The sequence below is a fragment of the Bombyx mori genome, chromosome 10, assembly GCF_030269925.1.
Source record: "Bombyx mori chromosome 10, ASM3026992v2".
In the NCBI taxonomy this organism is placed as follows: Eukaryota; Metazoa; Arthropoda; class Insecta; order Lepidoptera; family Bombycidae; genus Bombyx; species Bombyx mori.
This window is the reverse complement of record NC_085116.1, coordinates 2,613,437-2,627,332: the sequence shown is the minus strand read 5'-3', so window position 1 is coordinate 2,627,332 and position 13,896 is coordinate 2,613,437. Positions and strand designations below refer to the sequence as shown.

At 39.5% G+C, this 13,896-nt stretch overlaps 2 protein-coding genes across 2 annotated transcripts in view; one reads left to right on the top strand and one right to left on the bottom strand.

The window, feature by feature from the left end:
* Positions 1 to 4,291: 4,291 nt before the first annotated feature.
* Positions 4,292 to 9,878, top strand: LOC101739750 (uncharacterized protein F54F2.9). The gene is made up of 8 exons (XM_004930297.5): positions 4,292 to 4,624; positions 4,968 to 5,116; positions 5,709 to 5,880; positions 6,823 to 7,046; positions 7,444 to 7,615; positions 8,201 to 8,431; positions 9,392 to 9,541; positions 9,664 to 9,878. Exons 1-8 carry the CDS (start codon positions 4,493 to 4,495, stop codon positions 9,832 to 9,834), a joined length of 1,401 nt encoding a protein of 466 aa, XP_004930354.2. The 5' UTR covers positions 4,292 to 4,492; the 3' UTR covers positions 9,835 to 9,878.
* Positions 9,879 to 10,094: 216 nt separating this feature from the next.
* Positions 10,095 to 13,896, bottom strand: part of LOC101735937 (hemocytin-like) — a 98,331-nt gene continuing 94,529 nt past the window's right edge. Inside the window, exons 74-78 of the mRNA XM_062670358.1 lie at positions 13,624 to 13,828; positions 13,016 to 13,189; positions 12,235 to 12,387; positions 10,798 to 10,968; positions 10,095 to 10,425 (exon numbers count right to left, since the gene is read on the bottom strand). Coding sequence (XP_062526342.1) covers positions 10,310 to 10,425; positions 10,798 to 10,968; positions 12,235 to 12,387; positions 13,016 to 13,189; positions 13,624 to 13,828 — 819 coding nt within the window. The 3' untranslated portion in view covers positions 10,095 to 10,309. The remainder of the gene's footprint in view (positions 10,426 to 10,797; positions 10,969 to 12,234; positions 12,388 to 13,015; positions 13,190 to 13,623; positions 13,829 to 13,896) is intronic.

Sequence of the window (13,896 nt, the reverse complement as noted above, 5' to 3'; positions counted from 1 at the left end):
TCGACGAGTAAATTAACTCTCAGACACAGCCCACTGAGTTTCTCGCCGGATCTTCTCAGTGGGTCGCGTTTCCGATCCGGTGGTAGATTCTGCGAAGCACGGCTCTTGCTAGGGTTCGTGTTAGCAACATCGTCAGGTTGAGCCCCGTGAGCTCACCTACTAAAGTTAGGGTTACGCTGACATAGCCTCTCAAGGCTATCAGCTTAGGTAGGAAAAAAAAAAAAAAAAAAAAATGTTCAGTACGTTTTTCATTTGAAAAATTGGTACCCGCCTGGGATTCGAACATCGGTGCATCGCTCAACAGGAATGCACCAGACGTCTTGTCCTTTAAGCCACGATATATATTTTCTATGCAAAAGTTTTTTTCTATGCAAACGCCGCTCAGCATACCAAAAGTCATCATTAATATGCATCATATAATATGCACCCAAGCCATCGATGCATCTCTGCAAGCGCATTGGAAATTTTTTAATGCCCTTCTTGAATAAGTCTGGTGTCCTGGAGTCAACAAACTCTTCAAAGCCATTTTGTACTCCCTTTCGGGTATTGAATATTTCCCTGCCAATAAGTTTTGGAAGCTTTGGAGAAGTAGGAGTCTGAACATGTTACGCAAGTTACATGAAATAGTGCATTTGCGAAATCAGCATAGAAAGGATAATCTTTCATTGATACATGTATTGTCTTAAATGGGATCGCTTAATTTCGAATTTACGTGCGTTTGATTACCTACGCGAGCCCACACACATCACAATCAAACATAAAATTATAAAGGTTTGTTGTCCTAAGACAAAAGATTCAAGTGTCGATAATGCCTTAACACGTGACCGCCTCACTCCAAAATACGTTTAAATTTATAAATTTACATTCAAAAAATTTCAATTAATAAAATCCACATGCATGCTGTGGCTGGTAAAATACAAAGCATTGCAATCTCTAGTTCAAAGTGAAATATTATTAAAGTAACTAATAGTAAGAGCCCTTTTTAATGAGAAGATTGGACTACCCAATTTTTTTTTATTGCAAACATTGCTCTTTATTGTCATCTGCAATTTCTGTTTCTTCATAACGGTGACGTAAACGTTGGCAGTAGATTTGTATTTTCTATTTGGTTCGTGACCTACTTTCATTGGTTTCGCATTCCGAACACGACTGGGGGCATATTAAAAAGAGTAGTAAAAGTAGAAATGAAGGGCAAACAGCGTGAAAACGTTTTGTGATTTAAGTGTTATATTAATCTGTCATTGGAATTGTTGCGATAAAAAAAAAACGATAGCTTTGTAATTTAGGGGGCGTCCATTCATTACGTGAGGCATTTTTGAGAAATTTTCTACACACCCTGTCTCATATTATGAGGTTTTGTAAGATTTTCCTCAACTCACTCCCCCTTCCCCCTAATCTCATGCGAGATTCTGCAAAATTTATGTTTAGGCTGAAAGGGGGCATCCATTGATTACGTGAGGCATTTTTGAGAATTTTTCGACCCCCACGGTGAGATTTCGTAAGATTTTCTTCAACTCCTTCCCCCTCCCCTAATCTCTAATTTAAGGTTAAAGGTTATAATGAAAATTCACGTAATGTCTTCGAGTTTAAAAAAAATAAAAAAGGATAACATCCATTTTAACAAACTTCAAGGGAAAGTTCACTATTCGATTATGGATTTACACATTACTGCTATAAGACAAATAGGCGGATCGCTTGGAGCCTCTGGGTCTGCGGAGGGACTTCGGTTCCCTCTGTATTTTGTACCGAATGTTCCATGGGGAGTGCTCTGAGGAATTGTTCGAGATGATACCAACGTCTCGTTTTTACCATCGCATCGCCCGAGTAGAGTTCATCCATACTACTTGGAGCCACTGCGGTCATCCGCAGTGCGCTTCCAGAGATCTTTTTTGCCACGTACCATCCGGCTATGGAATGAGCTCCCCTCCACGGTGTTTCCCGAGCGCTATGACATGTCCTTCTTCAAACGAGGCTTATGGAGAGTATTAAGCGGTAGGCAGCGGCTTGGCTCTGCCCCTAGCATTGCTGAAGTCCATGAGCGACGGTAACCACTCACCATCAGGTGGGCCGTATGCTCGTCTGCTTATAAGAGCAATAAAAAAAAAATACGTGCGGATTTACAAGAGGTCCTACCACCAGTAATTACGCAAATTATGATTTTGCGGGTTTGATTTTTATTAGACGATGTTATTCCTTCACCGTGGTAGTCAATCGTGAACATTTGTTAAGTACGTATTTCATTAGAAAAATAGCGGGGTTCGAACACCGATGCATCGCAAGATACGAATGCACCGAGCGTCTTATCCTTCAGGCCACGACGACTACTTTCGTAGATGATCACTTTAAATTACGATGGATAATTTCATATCTGGTTACTATTGCACCGCCCGCCAGCTTACTTGAGTTTATCCAAACTACTTAGAATTACTTCGTTCATCCATAGTGCGTTTCCACAGATCTTTTCTGTCACGTGCCAACCTGCTTTCGGATAAATTTCTTTCCGCGACGTTGCCTCAGTGCTATGCCATGTAGTTCTTAAAGCGAGGTATGCGCAAAATGTACAGCAGTACAGCCTTGGTTTGGACTTTTGATTGCTGACATCCATTATAACGGCAAGAACTTAATATCAGGCGATACGTACCTTCTTCTGCCTACAACGGCAAAAAAAATCTAAGTTTTTTATATATTAAGTAGCTTTTGCCCGCGACTTCGTCCGCGTGGAATAGTTAGTTTGGCATAACGCTAAATTTTACCCGCCTCTTCATTTACGTAGAAGATCATCTCTATAAAAACACCTTCACAAATAATGGTTTATTTTAGAACAAATTTGGTTAGCATAAAAAACGTTATAGAGAGCCAACCTTAATATATAGACATATGCTGTTGCGGACTTTTTTTAGATCTTTTCATGGGGAATAATTCACACACACGTTATTTTAGCGAAACTTTAACCGTTTCCGCAGCGCACGCAGTAGAAGCTCTCAAAAGATAAAAAATACCCGATTTTGAAAAAATATTTATTGGTGCTCCGCTTGTATCAGTCTTAGCGTGATGTTATATAGCCTATAGCCTTCCTAGATAATTGGGCTATCTAACACTGATAATTTTTCAAATCGGACCAGTAGTTCATGAGATTAGCGCGTTCAAACAAACAAACTCTTCAGCTTTATAATATTAGTAGGTATAGATATAGATAATTTAAGACACATTTTTCAAACTCGGCTGCTCCGGAATTATTAAGGAATGTTTTAATTATTCTGTCATTTGTTAACCGATGTGCACCTTATTCAAATAAAAGTATGCGTTAAAGTTTGAGCAGTCTTCAACGTCACTGCTAAATAGAATGTTGTATCTTACTCTATGAACTTCACACGAATACAGCGATATATTATGTACAGTCCCCAGACTACAGAAGTCATAACAGAAGTCATACAGTACATAATTAATAAGTTTAACATAAAAGTGAATTTGGAAGCTGGCCAGCTAAAATAAAAGTCCTTTATAGCTTCTGAGTTCATGTGAAATGGTCGCAACTCATGCGATAACTTTCCGTCATTCCTTCAAAGAGTTCATATTACATCTGATCTTAAGTGGTTTTCGGCCCGTGAAAATTACAAAGTCAAAGCCGTCTTGACATATTATGAAGTCGGAATTTCAATTGTAGTTTTATTGCACTACGGGTGTTTCATTCTACAAGCCGCACATTTGATTGTTTGTATATTTACGTAAACACCTTCTCTTTCTTCTTTAGACTATTACTAGTAATGGTTGGTACTAACTAATGTTTAAGGCAATTTACTCCAGCATGATGTTTAAACTATTAAGTATAAACATCATGTTGAAATTGTTATAAAAAGTAACTAAAAATATCGATTTCTTGAAATTTTTCGAGAGCTTAAAATAATAATAGTCGACAGAAACTTTCTTTAGGGAATCACCTTATACTTCTACCTATCATATATGCAATCATACATGATGATAGCATGTGTATGTGTGTATATGTACGCATAATGGATAAACATAAACTTTAAGTTGTTCACTAACTGGTATATATTTACGAGTGATCTACAATAATAACGCTTAAACATGTCTGTCTCCACAACAGATTTGAATAAACCAATACACTTCCTTTTATGATTATTCAACAATTTTTTTACTTGCGATCAAAGTGGAGATATAATTTGTTAATTTTATGTGACATATTTGATTCCAAATAATTACAACACTAGCCTTTTTAAACTTCTTCTCCTTTCTTCACTAAGCATCGATTTGAAACGTTACATACGTAATCGATACGCACGAATAAATATCGCGGGCGCCTCTCTATTACTCATTTATGTCGTACAGCTGGCAAGTTGTCATTTGTCAACACATAGATTGTCAATTTCATATTTTGTATTGTGAGAGCCAGGCCTCGTCTACAAATTTTATTTCTACGTGTTCGTATCATGTTGTTTTTAAATTAAAAAATATTATTTACTTCAATTAAGAAATGCGTTGGATATTTTTGTTGTTGTTAACGTTTGTTTTGAGCGTCGCTGCGTGGGACGATGATGATTTAGAAGTATTTGACGTGGTGGAAGAAGTTAACCAGAACTTTTATGAACTGATGGGAGTTAGTCAGGTAAGAAGTAGACTGACCGGTGACTATGTGATTGATAGTTGTATATTTAAAAAAAGCCAGCTTATCTTGGTAAATTAGGTAACAGTAATTGGTCAAATTTCAATTAGTTTTTTTGGTTATGAATGTGAATAAGTTTTATTAATTAGAATTCTTATCAGTCCGATAATCATTAAATATATAATTTAGAGTATGCATATGTAATGAGAGCGACCATTTAAAATTCAAAAGTTTATTTTTCTTGCTTAAGGTAATGTTAATGGAATACCTACACTATTATTTGAAACTGAAACTAAACTTTTACACATATCAATTGATTGAAATTATATTTAAATTTTGATTGAAGGATGCGACGCCAGCACAAATAAAATCAGCGTTCAAAAAACTGACACTGAAACTGCATCCGGACAAAAATGATTCTCCAGATGCTGATGTACAGTTTAGAAACTTGGTTTCTGTGCATAATGTACTTAAAGACCCTGGAAAGAGAGAAAAGTAAGTATGTTAAATTGATTGATGACACATACAACTTGATGGACCTTATTTAATAGTGACATTGGTAAAGCTTACGGAATTTGAATATCTTGACTATTTGACTTACCACTCCCTTTGGTGTTTTCTTTTTTCTTTGCAAAACAGAGTATGTTAAAGTTGTATTGCCTTGCTTTTCGGGTGGTTAATTAATAGTAATTAACCACCCGAAAATTATTAGTTAATTAATTAGTTAATTAATAGTAAAGTAAGAATTCAATGTGGAATTCTTACATACATATATTTAGCATTTAGGATTTGAGCGTAAATGTTCTCATTTGTATGTATAGGTAATAAAATACTTTTTTTTTTTTTAAATATGTCCACTAAATATTGTCGAGCATAATTTTGAACCTATGGATCTTCCTAACCATTGTCATGTGCATCCTGTTATATTTGACATCTTTAATATTACGAACAAGCGTATTACATTCTTGAAATCTCATAAATATTATTAACAATAAATTGTTTTTTCACACATAGAATCTTTGTGAACATTGCCTTAAAAAAGGTATACATTAAAACTTGAAGTGTAAATGGATTTTTCGTTATTCAGGTACAATGAAGTCCTCAAAAATGGTTTACCTAACTGGCGCTCAGCAGTATACTACTATCGACATCTACGCAAGATGGGCTTGGCAGAGGCCTCCATAATATTGTTCATAATCATTTCATTAGGACAGTATGCTGTTAGTTGGGCTGCATACGTCGAGAAGAGGTACACGGCAGTAAGTTTATTTTTAGATGCTTGGTTTGAATATGTAATGCTAAATTTCATAGAACAGTACATGAATGAGTAATGCTTACTGGTGGTAGGACCTCTTCTGAGTCCGCACGGGTAGGTACCACCACCCCGCCTATTTCATCCGTGAAGCAGTAACGCGTTTCGGTTTGATGGGTGGGGCAGCCGTTGTAACTATACTTGAGACCTTTAGAACTTATATCTCATGATGGGTGGCGCATTCACGTTGTAGATGTCTATGGGCTCCAGTAATCACTTAACGCCAGGTGGGCTGTGAGCTCGTCTACCCATCTAAGCAATAAAAAAAAAGTAGTTTCACAGTAGTACCGCTATCCTGCTCATTCGTGCTGCGAAAGAATCACATTTTCCAGCCCAAAGGGGTTCGTTCACACACACATAGGTATTTGTTACATAGATGAATTGTAGAGAATAAAATGTTAATATTTTTTTGATTGTATTCATAATTTATTATTTTTTATTCTCAATAACTATAGATGTTATTTTTATGTTAAAAGCAGTTTTAATATGTTTTTTAATCAAGTAGGCCTATACAGGCATTTTCAAATCCTCATAACTTCACCACCCTATATATTATTGTATATAATATATAACGATGCTTGAAAAGCAAACGTGACTAAGCGACAGTGCGTGAACTTTACAGTAGACTAATTTAAAGTTGAAATTAATATAAAATATATCTGAGAAATACCTGAAAAAAATTCTATTTTAACGAATCTAGCTGTAGGATTGATATGATTTTAATAGACCTAGAAATAAATTTTTTTGCGCATCGAATATAGTTATTGCCTATCATTTATGTACAAAGCACTTATTGTCGCTTAGTCACGTTTGCCTTTCAAGCGTCGATATATATACAATGTCCTGGATAAATTTAATTTTTATCAGAACCTTTTAACTTATTTTTCAGGAGCAAATTTTAAACAGCAGAGGCAGGAAGTCAAAAAAAACTGGCTTTGACGTTGGTCTCTCTGAGATATTAGACCAATTACCCAAACCTAGTGTGAAGGACACCTTGCCGTTCCAAATACCGCGACTGGCGTGGTGGACGGTGACCGCGATACCGCGGAGCTACGTAGAAATTAAAAAGCAGCTGAAAGAGAAAGAAGAAGAAGCTAAGCGACAAAAGAAAAGGTGAATTAAATTATTTTATCTTCACGAAATTATTTAAATAATTTTCAAAGACGCTTGATATTCATGGATACTGCAAGAGGTGTAGTGATGTCCATTTTGGAATATGATGTATATTTTGTTTTTTTCTCTTGGAATAGGTCATCCTCTTTCAATATTCATTATCATTCTTTCCTATTAACCTCTGCTGGGGTGTAGGGCCCGAATCAAATCCATTCATTTACGTCGGCCTTGGGCTGTCTGTTCACCACCTCCCACGCCATGCCCAAGACACTAAGCTCCTGTTCCACCGAGCGACGCCAAGTGGTTTTGGGACGTCCTCTCTTCCTTATGCCAGACGCTTTCCAGGTCAGTGCTCTCTTTCAATATGAATAATTCGAAATTGTGATGTAATCTTCAGGGAGGAGGAAGAGAAGCAGAGGTTAGAGCGAGAGGCTGCCGCTGCAGCGGAGAGAGAGAGCGCGGGCGCGGCGGGGACGCGGCGCCGGCGCGGGTTCGTGCCGCCGGAGCTCGAGCACGACGCGAGGCCGCGCCCCCCGCACGACCCCGCCGCGACCCTCGAGGATAAACCGGTAACCCCATTGTTAGGATGGAGAACTCGACAGCCGGAGCCGAACTGTCATACATCAACAATAGTTTCCGGTGTTTGCGTACACACACAAAAGCACCGACTTAATTGCATATAACTTTAGTAGCAAGCATCTTAGTGATCATAAAGTGCCGTTATGCTACTATTATTTTTATCATTTGTCAGAATAAAATAACATGCGATATATAGTGTTATTACAATAGACAACTCTCAGGACTAAGGCCCAGTTAATGAGGCAATTGCCGATGCTGAAGGACATCAACTGTGGTGAAGGCACAGTCAAGTTACTGAACTGCAATATTGTAACATTTCCATGGCATTTGTAGTAGCAGTTTCCGTTTTCTACCTCACTGGAATTTCCATTGTAAGTAATGGTGGTGGGAGGACACGGGAACATCTCGCAAGGGTAGGAGCACCTCTCTGCTTATTTCGGCCTCAACGCAATATTGTTTGCCTCAATGCGGAGTGGATCGTGGCAGGCACGTAATGTCTGTGTTTGATTGTTCTATATTAATTGCACGGGTTAAAAGCGTGAAGAGTTTGTCATAGCTGTTCGGGTTTTGTGCAGAGTTCCCCGATGATATCCGGCGGGCTGTGGACGGACGACGACCTGGCGGAGCTGGCGCGGCTGATGTCCCGCGTGCCGGGCGGCGCCCCGCAGCGCTGGGAGCGCATCGCCGCCGCGCTGCGCCGCGCCGTGCCCGAGGTGGCGCACATGGCCGCCAAGCTCAAGGAGCGCCCGCACCGCCCGCCCGGACACGAGCCCCCGCAGCCGGAATACGTGGAGCCGCCCAAAAAGGTTATATCAGCGGTCGGGGAACCGGGGTGAATTACCCCGAATGGGGTAAAATGAAATTTGGGGGGTAAAAATGAAACTTTTGTGTATAAAAAGTATATATTGAAGTGAAACTTCTTCAAAATCGTTGTGATTTCAAATTCGATGAAACGAAACGAAAAAATAAGTCCATAGAAACACAAACACATAAATGTATAAGATTCAGCCGGCGAGAGAATAAGATAGAACACATTATTTGGAAACACAAAGTTCACGTGATTGACCCAGGTATTTTATTGGGGGCTATAATATGAAAGATGCTAAGAAGAAGCGATTTCGTTTTTTTTTGTTCTTCGCCATTCGCAATATCAACATACACAAAAATATTTTGGGGTAATAATTAAAAAAGTTCCCCCGCCCGTGAGTTATATAGATCGTGGCAACTTATTCGCCACTACTTGGGCAACCGCCTTACAATTCGACAAAATCGCTGTCGCTTGTGATTTTAGGCCACCACCCATTATTGTTGATCAAAACACGTTGGAAACTGCGGGCGGTGTATATTCATACTCAGTGTGTTACACATCCTTCGTGGCAGTGACTACCCAATACAGTTAGTTAAGCAGCACTGCTACTACTGCTCCTACAAGATCTACTAACTAACTTAAGCCAGACGATACCGTCTCATAGGAATCTATATTTGTTAGAAGAAATGTAAATATGACGCCAGTTTGCTCAAGTCGTTACCTTCACTTCCCTGTCGCTTAAACTTTCCACTAAATTCCTATACCGCGGTTAACGAGAGAAATAAAATCTCCCAAGCCGGAGTCACTGCTCCGTAGACCTTGTATAGGTTAGGTTTTTGTCAAATAGCTTCTATGTTGCAATAGCTGCTATCATATTGGCGGGTCAAATAATATTACTAAAGTCAACGTAAAATTATTAATAGATTTAACGTGATTAGTACCAACAATGTTTTCGCAGGTCAAAACACGGAAAGAAGAGACAGGTAGCGGCGGTGCCTGGTCCCAGAGCCAGCAGAAGGCTCTAGAGACAGCCCTCGCCAAGTACCCGAAGGGTGGCGCCGGCGACCGGTGGCAGAAGATCTCCAATTCTGTACCCGGGAAGACAAAGGTGAACGAAAGGAAACCTTTCATTTTACTGGAAATGACAAGTTATTTATATTAATAACTAGCAGACTTCGTAGTGCCTCAACTAATTAAGACCTAAAATGTTTATTTTGTGTTTGTTTTTAGGAGGAATGCATGCAACGATGTAAATATTTATCAGACATGTTGAGGAAACAAAAACAGAAAGAAGAAGAAGAAAAGCAAAAAGAAGAAGATGTTGATGAAGGGCAGAGTCAGGAGAATGGTGACGTCACACAAAACGGCTTTGAAGAAACGAACGATGAGAACTCTTCCTAAAACATATTGTTTACGAAATATAAATTGCTCGGTTGATAATTAAATGCGTTTTTTTTTCTGAATGATAAGGGCCAAAGTTTAGAGAGTTGAACTTAAAAGTATGAGCTAAATACAAATTGGATTCCGAAATAGGTTTTATTAAATTTCATTATCAATAGGTCTTTATCTCCTCTTCATTTAAATGGTATTCTGCAACTCTACATTTCTCAAAGACAACGTCACAAACATGTTACGTTGACTGGTTGTTGAATAAAACAAAATTTTATTTATGGATTATTTTTTTTATTTATAAAAATATATCACTGATCAAATAAAACTTTGTTTCATTTGATGAAAAAATATTTTGAGCACTTTTATATAATTAAATGCATCAACATTTTAATGTTGCCAGGTGTTTTTTTTTAAAACTACTACAATTTTATATTTTTGTTAATTACTTAAACGTTAAAAACTAATTATCAAAGTCGTGATGTAATTAGAGTCGTGGTTTCTCCTCGCTTCCCCCGAAGCGCTGGAATATATCCGGGATCACGTACTCCCTGTCCCGCTCCGGCTGTACTGGGTTCTTGGTACCAGTGTAGGATGCGTGACCTGAGGAATAAATAGTACAATAATTTAGAACATTGTAAGTTAAAAATGTTACCGATAGATTCTTGTACTGGGATAATTGGTAAATTGATGACAACGTATTATAGAATGGGAAGTTACTGTAGGATCTTTGTAATCTCAAGATTATAGTTTTCATGCAGAATTTGAAAAAGACGTGTAGCATTCTTGCTGTCAAATTATAAATATAAAAACAATCACAAAATTCCCTTTTGATTTTTCAGGATTCAGTAGGGGATTACCGGAACGCATAGATAGACACATCATTTAACATGAATTTCGTTTTTCTACCATTGCATTGGAATAAAATGTTTTATTTCCGTATATTATTGATAATATATGACTAAATGTAATTACCAGGTTTAGGGTGCTTAGTGAGTCCCGGTCCGCAGGCGGCACAGTGGCAGCGCGCCGGCGTGGCGACCCGGTGCGGTCGGACCGTCCCGTCTTCGCACGTGAGTCGCACGGACACGCCGCTGTACTTCGCGGCCTGACAACACTCGCACGCAGACTCGTGCGTACCGGTCTCTGTTGCCAGATACAACTTACCATTTAATACTGGCAACATTTATCATGCATTCTTATAACTTAATGGGACTTTTTGGCGGGAACGCAAGGAGTGAAGCTGTGTGATTTGTTTTATTTTGTTTATTTAGTGTTTCTTCAGGTTTAAATGTGTAATAGTGGTGGTTTATTAACTGTTTAATATCTGCAAAAGTGCACAAATGTGGTAAAATGAAACAAAGCCGCTGGACGTAACTTCTCGGGATCTTCCAAAAAGTTCACTGAAAAAATCTCAGTAAATGACCACCATTTTACTGAGATTGTATTTCATCCCATATCATCTCATCTCATTTCATTTCATTTCGTCCCAGTTGATTAATGCCTCAAAATTAATCATCTTCATTTCGTTTGATTTCATTTCATTTCACTCCATATTATCAAAAAAATAAAAATATAAAATAAAATAAGACATGACCTAAAGGTCTTAGTTGTCATTCATAAAATCCCTTTAAAAAAAACTTATTATGTTATTTGATAAGAAAAATGTATGTTCGAGAATGAAATTAAACAATAATGTAGATATAATATTGCACAAAAATTCAAGACTGTCGAACCAGATACACTTTTATAGGCGATAAAATAAAAAAAGTGTGTGTGTCCGCTCCGACGCACGACTGGAGTTTACTGGATATAAAAAATTAAACGAAACAATACGAGAAATAGTTCTATATTACGACAACACGATACACTACAGATTATTAACAAATTAACGAGACACAAAACAAACGACTAACAAATATATGAAAATACAATAATGAGAGAAACGCGCGATCAGTACGAAGCTTTGTGGCGGACTGCCGGTGCAGCAGCCCGGCGTCACCTGCAATAACGCGGCCGCGCGTTGGCTCCTGATTGGCGCGCGCACGCATCACGCAATCAGGAGCCAATCAGGCGCATAACGCATTTCGTGTGACATGCTAGTACGATTTTGATTGGCGCGCGCACGCATCACGCAATCAGGAGCCAATCAGGCGCATAACGCATTTCGTGTGACATGCTAGTACGATTTTGATTGGCGCGCGCACGCATCACGCAATCAGGAGCCAATCAGGCGCATAACGCATTTCGTGTGACATGCTAGTACGATTTTGGTCCCCATAATTTTCATACCCCGGGCCTATATATGTAAATCGATTCTAAAGGAGTAAACTCCAAAAATTAAAAACTGAAAAAGGGTAATGAGTAAAGTTAACATAAGGAATGAATGAAGAGCAATAAGTTTTGGCTCACGGTTGTTATAGATAGTTCCGGAGTCGCAGGAGCCGTGGCACTCCGTGAAGCCGGTGATGGGGAACTTGTTGACGCACAGGCCGTGGGCTCCCATCGGGATGCGGATCAGTCCTACCGTCTCTGAGCTCGGGATGCTCTTAGGGACGCATTTACCTGTTACGAACGAAAATTATTTGATTATTAATATACGCTTTTATTAGCTTCAGACGTATGTATGTTAGTATGTAACGGAATCTTTGAACATGATTTTGACCCGCTTCAAAACGTTGGATTAATTGGAAATTTGGTATAATTATTAAGGACCGATGACAATTCAACATTAAAAAAATATGAATAAAATTTTATTCAACTAAAAAATAAATAAAAATTAAAATTAAATTAAAAATTAAAAAACTAACAAAATATGCTTTTATAGAAAATCCAACTACGAAATAGAAAATAAATTTTAATAAATTTGAATTAAAAATAGTATAAGAAAAAATGATTTTATTGTAAAAAAAGCGTAGACTGCTTTTCAGGATATTATCAAAATAACCCTTCTACTCATATCTGTTCATAAAATATTTATAACTACTGATACCATGCACCCTATTGCACTACTATTAGTAAGGACGAAGGTTGTTTCTTGCTCGTTTTTTTTTATTGCCCCTTGTAGGCAGATGAGCATACGGCCCAGCTGATGGTGAGTGGTTACCGTCGCCCATGGACTTCAGCAATGACGGGGGCAGGGCCAAGCCGCTGCCTACTGCGAATGGTGAAATGATAGCTTAGGTATACTCACTGAGGGCTTGCGGTTTCTCGTTGCAGATCTGACAGCAGGTGGTATTGACAATGTCGGCCGGGTCGCAGGCCGACACGTCGGGGCAGTGCTCGGTGGCTGACGTCACGAACACCTCCTCCCCGCTTCGGTCGCAGCTGAATGTGGTGCAGTTGTCGGCCGAGGACCACGTGGAGCCTGTCGCGAGGAACGTCGCGTTGCAGTTGTGGGAGAATTGCACCGTTTATCCTACACTACCTTTCCGCCCCAGCTTTTCCCCCGCCCTCTCTATACTTGTTTTGTGGTCGTCGTGGTCGTCGTGGTTTTCGTGGACGTCGTTTAAGGTTTCAAGTATAGTTACAACGGCTGTCCCACCCTTCAAACCGAAACGCATTACTGCTTCACGGCAGAAATAAGCAGGGTGGTGATACCTACCCGCGCGGACTTACAAGAGGTCCTACCACCAGTAATTACGCAAATTAGAATTTTGCGGGTTTGATTTGAACATGAAGGCACCGGACGTCTTATCCTTTAGGCCACGACGACTTCAAAACGCGTGTTGAGCATTGTTTTTTTGCTATGCACGTATCATGAATCGCGGCAACTCCTCGGTTCTGGTCGCGTATACGCACCGGGTTCCTTGAGCTGGTCGTCGACGAGGCAGGCAGACTGCACGCAGCGCCCGCAGCACCGGTCGGCGGCGGGCGGTGAGTACGTCCAGCCGCGCCGGCACTGTCGCTCGCAGTGCTCCACCGTGCGGCCCACGGACAGCTGCCCGTCCTCCCGCCTGCACGTCCGGTTGGTGCACGGGTCCGGTGTGGTCCACACCTGACCCTCCTGAACGAGGGCGTGACGCCATTAGAAACATGGTTAACGAAACGATTTAATTATGATTTAAAAATTCC